Source organism: Rattus norvegicus, chromosome 10 (assembly GCF_036323735.1).
Source record: "Rattus norvegicus strain BN/NHsdMcwi chromosome 10, GRCr8, whole genome shotgun sequence".
Classification (NCBI taxonomy): Eukaryota; Metazoa; Chordata; class Mammalia; order Rodentia; family Muridae; genus Rattus; species Rattus norvegicus.
In genome coordinates, this window is record NC_086028.1 from 63,859,090 (window position 1) to 63,867,227 (window position 8,138).

At 52.3% G+C, this 8,138-nt stretch overlaps 1 protein-coding gene across 1 annotated transcript; it reads left to right on the forward strand.

Annotated features, from left to right (window-relative positions):
• Positions 1–461: 461 nt before the first annotated feature.
• Positions 462–6,898, forward strand: Slc46a1 (solute carrier family 46 member 1). Its single transcript, NM_001013969.1, has 5 exons — positions 462–727; positions 1,057–1,909; positions 3,512–3,595; positions 5,715–5,871; positions 6,381–6,898. The coding sequence occupies exons 1-5, from the start codon at positions 500–502 to the stop codon at positions 6,436–6,438; spliced, it is 1,380 nt and encodes a 459-aa protein (NP_001013991.1). The 5' UTR covers positions 462–499; the 3' UTR covers positions 6,439–6,898.
• The last annotated feature ends 1,240 nt before the right edge of the window (positions 6,899–8,138 follow it).

Consider the following 8,138-nt stretch of genomic DNA (forward strand, 5'->3'; position numbering starts at 1 on the left):
TCAGGCTCTGGCTGCTCTTACATAAGATGCCCATGTGCCAAGCTACAGTCACCACGCAGCTGGCATATCCAGTTTTGTGTCCTAATCTTGCGGGCCTTCGATCTGACTTCCACGGCTCTAGATTCGGGTCATTAAGTGGCTAATCTATAAGGTTGCCATGAGATAATGCATTCAGAATTTCTGGCCCCTGAACAAAGTAAGTTTTCAACAAATGTTAGTTATTCATATTCTGATTATTCTTTTGAGTGTTCCTAGGCTCAGGAGGGAGGGCTGCAGCAAGGTGGTATCTTTGCGGTGCCTGAAGTGACGTCACACCACAGGGATTCTAACTCAACTACACCCATCCCAGAGAGCAGCGGACCAAAGCTTTAGAGACTGTCTCACGCTCCGCCCCTCCAGACTTTAACAGAAGGAGTCGAAGCCCGCGCAGGCGCAGAGAGCGCAGACTGGTCCGCCTCTCGCAGCTGGTTCCGAGGTGTCAGCCCCTCGGTGTTCGCGCATGGAGGGGCGCGTGAGCCCCGTGGGCTCGTCCCACCGTCTCCTCACCGCCGCCGTGCTGTTCCGCGGCCCCGTGGAGCCCCTCGTTTTCCTAGCCAACTTTGCGCTGGTTCTACAGGGACCGCTCACCACACAGTACATTTGGCACCGCATCAGCACCGAGCTCGGATACAATGGCACCCGCCACCGGGAGAACTGTGGCAACCAGAGCGCGGATCCCGTCCTGAAGGTAGCAGGGACCAGAGCAGCTGTTAACACCGAGCGCGGCACGGGGCGGGGCCTGTGGAAGATGGGGTCCCCGAGGGGACGCACGTGGCATGGTGGGCGGGCCAGACCAAAGAGGGCCTGCCCTGGCTGGCTGCCTTGCGGTGGACCTAGGAAAGCCTGGGCTGGAGGGTTAACATAAGCGCGGAGAAGGAGGGAATGCTTCTCCGGGGCCTGTTTTTACAAGTTGAAGGAACTTTCCAAGAGGCTTAGGGCCCTAAAGCAAGGCTCCCAAGATGGTGATGGTAGCTAACCAAAGTGAGGGCCTGCGCGCTGGCGATTGTGTCTTTACAGGAAGTGGAGACCCTGACATCCCACTGGACCCTCTACATGAACGTGGGAGGCTTCCTGGTGGGACTCTTCTGGTCCACCCTCCTGGGAGCCTGGAGTGACCGCGTGGGTCGCCGCCCATTGCTGGTGCTGGCCTCTCTTGGTCTGCTGCTCCAGGCCGTGGTGTCCATCTTTGTGGTGCAACTACAACTGCACATCGGGTTCTTCGTGCTCGGCCGAGCCCTTTGTGCCCTTCTGGGAGATTTCAACGGCCTTCTTGCTGCTAGCTTTGCCTCTGTGGCTGATGTTAGCTCTAATCACAGTCGCACCTTCCGGATGGCTCTGCTGGAAGCATGCATTGGTGTGGCCGGGACCCTGGCAAGCCTTCTTGGGGGTCACTGGCTCCGGGCCCAGGGTTATGCCAACCCTTTCTGGCTGGCTTTGGCTGTGCTGATCGTTATGACTCTATATGCAGCATTCTGTTTTGGTGAGACAGTGAAGGAGCCAAAGTCCACGAGGCTTTTCACGCTCCGCCATCACCGATCCATTGTCCAGCTGTATGTGGTCCCAGCCCCAGAGAAGTCCAGGATGCATCTAGCCCTGTACTCATTGGCCATATTCGTGGTGGTCACTGTGCACTTTGGGGCTCAAGACATCCTGACGCTCTATGAGCTAAGCACACCCCTCTGCTGGGACTCCAAGCTGATTGGCTATGGCTCAGCAGCCCAGCACTTACCCTACCTCACCAGCCTGCTGGGCCTGAGACTTCTGCAGTTCTGCCTGGCCGACACCTGGGTGGCTGAGATTGGCCTGGCCTTCAACATCCTGGGAATGGTGGTCTTTGCGTTCGCAACCATCACACCCCTCATGTTCACAGGTAAAGTGAAAATGGGCCCGTTCACCGATTGCCCACTCCCCACCGAATGTGGTTCAAGCCCGTGTCTTTGGATCCAGAGTTATATTCTCAGCCTGTGCAGAGGACAGACACCTGAGAAACCACAGAAAGATAGCATCTCTGATATAAAGTACAGAGCTTTAGTGGCCCAAGTAACGCATGCACGTCATCAGTCTTGTTAGGACTGGAGAGCGAAAGGCAGAAGCATGGCTCATAAGCTAATCGATTCACCCCTTGGCCTCCCAAAGTCCAGGCCATTAATGTCTTGATCTTTGGCTCTCGGATAAGAATCACAGGGCCTCCCTCGAGGATCTTGTTTAGAGACAGGCTCAGACTTGGTCTCTGATTTTCTGTGTAGCTGAAGATGACTTTGAACTTCTGATCCTTCTCTGCGTCCTGGACGCTGGGATCACAGGTGTTAACCACAACGCCCTGCCTTCTTTCCGGCTTGTTAAAAAGCTACAGTGTCTAAAATTCCTGCTGACTCAGCTCCTCTTCCTTTTCCTTCCCTCCCCCTTCCTCTTGTTGCTGCTTCCCTCCTGACTCTCCCGAGAAGAGGGGCAGCTGGCCAGAGAATGAAGAAGTTGACTCCTTAAAAAATAAGTGTATTCTGTTAGAGTCCGGAACCACACTGTGTGGCAGTCAGATGTTTGATGATAGGTAGCAATTGTGTTCACTCAGCTGCTGGACTGATAATAAAACCAAAGGGACCAGGTCCTGTTCACCCAAGGCCACGGACCTCAGAAGTGCTAATATGAAAGACGCTGCACCACAGCCTAAGCAGAATTTGCAAACATCGAGTGCCTGTGGGTAGCCAGATGCCAGGGCCAAGGAACTCGAGCGCTATGCCCTCAGCATGCACCCCTCACAGACAGCACCTCCTTAGCCCATGTATTAGTCCCCCAAAGTGGCTGAAGCAGATGGCCACACACTGGGCAGCTTAATGGAGAGGTATTCTCTCAGTGTTAAAGGTCAGTACCAGTGTCTGTCACAGGATAATGTTCCCTGCAGGGGCACTAGGAGAGACGCTGTTTCTCATCTCCTTGAGCCTCTGCTGTGGCGGGCTCCCTCTGTTCCTGGCCACTTCTTTATCAACCTGTTAAAAAGGAGAGTTTCCGTTGAGGTTCTTCCTGGTTAAACCTGTAAAGACTCATTTTCCATGGAAGATAGTTCACAGGTTTAGGGCCTGTCTTCCAGGCTGTTTACTCAACCTCTCACCCTGTAGAACCATCCTCCAGCAGAGACCTGTGGTCTTCCACTTATGCACCAGGAGATGGTGGGTGACCTTAGAGAAGGTCACACACACAGCAGACAGTGGTAACCTAACTCCAATGCCAAGGCTCGTTTTCTGGAACCTGCCACCTTCTTTCTAGAGCTGGGTGGGCACTAGAGGTATTTGGACAAAGCCGTTGGTGGGGCTTGGACAAAGCAAAGTGAAGGTAGCTCTCACTTAACAGAGTGGGCAGACAGCTTCTGCACTTTCCTCCTGGGTCCAACATCTGTCCCTCCAGCGCTGTGTGTGGGAGCTCTGCTGATGTTAGACAGCCCTCCCTGATGGCTGTTTCCTGACCAATTTTTCTGCAGGGTACGGATTACTCTTCCTGTCATTGGTCACTACGCCTGTGATCCGGGCCAAGCTCTCCAAGCTAGTGAGCGAGTCGGAGCAGGGTAAGTGTCAGCATCAGTCTGTGTCTGGTCCCTCGTGCCCAGGGGTGCCCGAAGAGGCAAATGGACAGTTGTGGTCAAGGATGGCCTGCCTTCTACCCTCACCTGGAGGAGTCAGTAATCAAATCAGATGCACCTCTGGTCCACACTAAGAGCTGGCAGAAGATAGATGCTGTGAATTTCTGTACGGAGCTACAATTGCTATCAATAGAGCACAATCAAGTCCTTCCTGAGTAACCACTGCAGAGTTTGTCTCTCTAGACCTCCTCTTTCCCATCTGTAAAATGGGTGTGATGACGCAAGAGTTTCCTGCTTCTCTTGGGGGGGAGGGGTTACAGTACATAGGCCCAGAGGGGATGAAACAATGAGCCTGAGGCTTTGTTGTCCCCAGTTGACCGGTAAAGAAAGAGAAGCTTAGAGTGTTAAACTGAGTTTTTCAAGGTTGCTCAGTGAATAATGGCCCCGGATGGATGGATGCATGGGTGTGCACACGGGTTCACCTATATGTAGGTGCAGAGAGTGACTTCGGGGTCTTGAGGAGCATGGTGTCACTGGTTTGGGTAGTGTAGCTAACCAGTTGCCTAGTGGGTCTCCTGTCTCCACCTCCTAAGTAGTTATGTGAGTTCAGGGCATCCTAACTGGGCCTCCCGGAAGCATGGCCAGTGTTTCATCCACTGATTCGGCTCCATGGTGGCCCCCACGTCCCCGAACGCACCACACCCCTGTGCCCACCCCCTGTTCCCACCTCCCACTCCTTCGTGTTTCTAAGAGCACTTGGTCTTGTAGCTGGGTTTCAGCCCCCCGGCTCTGTTCTGGACCTGTTTCTTCCTCTGTGACACGAGGTTGTTGTTCTACAGGACACTGGTAGGCCCTTGGAGTCCGACAGTTGAGTCTCTGTTTCTATTGGGCTAGTGCTCATTTTGCAACAACTGGGTTACAAAGCTGGGACCAGTGGCACAGGTTTGGGTGTCTGCTAAAATGCCTTATTCATTCATTCAATGCCCTTCTCTTTGTTTTGGTTTATTTTGAAACAGGGTCTTTGCTAAGTAGCCCAGGCTGGCCTTGAACTCAAAATCTTGCTTCAGCTTCCCAAGAGCTGGGATTACAGTTGTGTTCCACCGTGTAAGCGGGCAGTGGACTTGTTTCACTCGGCACACTTACTGTACCCTCTGTGGGAAATTAGCACCCCTTAGTAACCAGCTCCAGTAGGAGGCCACCTGTGACAGGTGCTCTCCATTTCAGAGTTACTGGCCATCCGTGAAATAGCTATCGTCCTTTTGTAGGACGACGAGCAGTGACCCAGAAAGAAAAGCCCCTCAGTGAGCTGTGAATGTTGATTGAATAAAATAACATTTCCAAAGTGGAGGAGATGCCTGTCAAGCTCCGGTTAGACATCACCACGTATAGAATAGGCGAAAACACTTGCCACCAAGACTGGTGACCCGAGTTTGATATTGAGGGAGCACATGGAAGGAGAGAATCAGCCACTGAAAGAAGTCCTCAGACTTCCACACACGCCTCACACGAGCGACACACACCCATGAATAAGTATAATAAAACCTTTTTTTAAAAAAAGTCATCATGGTCATACATGCACTCCCTTGTAATCTTAGCACTCAAGAGGCTGAGGCAGGAGGATTGCAAGTTCAAGGGCAGCTGGAGCCATGTAGGGAGACCATTTCTCAAAACAAACCCAACTAGGCTGCAGAGAGATGGCTCAGCCTTTACTATCATGAACCGGAGGACCTGGGATCGGTTCCCAGCACCCACATGGTGACTCATGACCATCTGTAATTCCATTTTGGGGGGATCTGACACTCTCTTCTAGCTTCCAAGGGCACCAGGCATGCAAGTGGCACAGAGACAGACATACATGCAGACAAAACACACATATACAAGCACGTAATTTTAACAGTTAATAGCCATGTGTTTAATAGCTCTTCTGCCAGGCGCATCCCATGGATGACCTCACAGAATTTTTACTTCCACACTGAGAGTAGGAGGCACAGGTGAGGGAGGAGAGACTCAGGGAGGCCACCCCAGGCCATACAGCTGTGAAGTGGAGCTGCCCTCATTTGACCCTGGGTCTTTCCAACTCTGAAGTGTGTTTTTTCACTCACAGGTGCTCTCTTTTCGGCTGTGGCCTGTGTGAATAGCTTGGCCATGTTGATGGCCTCCGGCATCTTCAACTCACTCTACCCGGCCACTCTGAACTTCATGAAGGGCTTCCCCTTCCTCCTGGGAGCTGGCCTCCTCTTTATCCCGGCCATTCTGATTGGGTAATAAAGGGCCCCGACCTTGCCTGCTCATCATGGAGTCTAACTTTCCTAGGAGCTTCCTGTCTCCCCTGCTCCTAACTGAGAAAGGAACCCTTGTCCTGTAGGTGTCCCGCTCCAGGGCTGACCCTACCCCAATGCAGATGGTTGCCTGGTCTTTCAGGAGCCATTACAGAGCAAGGTAGAGGGACATATGGGAGGAGTCAAGCTAACTGGATAAGACTGTGTCCTCTGTCCATCAAGTTACCTCAGCCTGCCCCATCCCCGTGTTGCAGACAGGACTACAGTGGCAGAACTGTGTTCACAGAGAGCCCAGAGGACTTAATTGTGGCTAAGTCCCAGGCTAGCTGGCCCACTGAAGTCTTTAGAGCTCTTCTCTAGAGCCATCTGCTATGGACACTGGGGAGGGAGACACCTGGAGCTGCCCACCCAAATCCGTCTCATGTCACCTCTCCAGACTGGGTTGGGGGCTCCCCGTGTCAACTCTGAACTGTCTCTCTGGTCTCTCACAGGGTACTGGAGAAGGTTAATCCACACCCAGAGTTCCAGCAGTTTCCTCAGAACTCCTGAGCTGCCAGAAGCCATGAGAAGCAGTGGCTCCACACCGACTACATACCTAAAGCCCAGTGCACCAGCGTCTCTAAGGACAGTACTCACTTTGGAAACGGTGTTCAAGCCAGTTATGGGCAACACCTATTCTCTGACTGAGCCAGTCTCTGCTAGATACAGAATCTAGTCAGGAGAGGTCCACTCAGGGCAGGCTGCAGGGAGCCATCATGCAGAACCTTCCAGAGTAAAGGAGATGGCATTTAGGGGACTAAGCATGAGAATCTTTCTAGCCCATGGTACTAGGTCCCTGCTGTGTTCCGTGGCCTCTAGGCACCCCTTAATGCTAACTGTGGTACCTGGGAGAGCGGTTTTGACACAGAAGCCTGTCTATGGTTGGGGATCAGTCCTTGACCACAGCCTATCCACCTTTGACCTCAGCCGTGCCAATTGTCACAGTAAATTGTTTGAATCAGTCTGAAAAGTTTACTGGGCTTTGGGGCTTTCTGTCTTCTCACTCTCTCCCTGTTTGGCACCAGCACCATCTGGGCTGGAGCTCCTGAGTTGCCTACGGGGTAGTTACTGGGTAGTCCTATCCCTCCAGGCTCCAGCTGGTTTCTCCCTACACTGCTGAGGGATAAAGGACTTTTGAGGCTTCATCAGCCCCATGGAGACACTTGGGCCCAAGCCCTGGCTGCCCCTTGCTGATAGTCAGATGATTCATTCCCTGGCTGGCTTCATGGCTATACCAGCCCCAGAAGGATCTCCTTTGGTTGCCATTTGGCCCCACCCATGTAGCTCAGTGTTGAGCAGTGTCATGTACAGAGACTACCCTTCATGCTTTGGGGAAGTGAGCAGAGGTTGGGAAGACCTGGGCTCAAAGCTGAAAGGCAGAATCTTACCTAATGGGAAGCCACTGTCTTTGATGACTAACGGTCTTCTCCAAGCTGACCCAAAGCAGGAGGTTTGTCATTCTTCAAAGTGGAACTGCCCATGAGAGCTAGACCCTGCAGCTGTCTCTTCCTGCCCAAACCGTAAGCTAGTTTCCCTGCTGGAAGCCATACAGGTGAAAGAGATGTATCCCAGAGAAAACTAAGGCTCACTGAACTGCACCAGGGTCCATCTGACTTCCACACTCCTGCCTCACTGTCCCTCTGGAGATAGGAAAGTCTAAGCAAGAAGAGGCTTCCGGGCTGGAGAGATGGCTCAGTGGTTAAGAGCACCCGATTGCTCTTCCAGGGGTCCTGAGTTCAATTCCCAGCAACCACATGGTGGCTCACAACCATCTGTAAAGAGATCCGATGCCCCCTTCTGGTGTATCTGAAGACAGCTACAGTGTGTGTGTATATATATATAATTAATTAATTAAAAAAAATTAAAAAAAAAAGAAGAGGCTTCCACTGACTCCACTGCCAAGAAGCTGTGAGGAGGGAAAGGCTCCATTCTGGCAGCATCTGACCTTGAATAAACCTACAGAAAACTGGATCAACACTCCCCCAAAACTGTCTGCAAGGACCTAACTGGATGCATTAGGAAGCACAGCTCTGAGATCCCTCCAGCTCCATACATCCCAGGATGGGATCCCCAGTGAAGGGATGAATGAATAGTAGCTGGATCTTTAGCCTCTTAATATCCCTAAGCAGTTTGTAGCTCCCAAGAGATGGGTGGGTATGAAGAGTAGGGATCTCCCTGACTGAGCCCCAATCTGGGGGGCAGCAGCTACA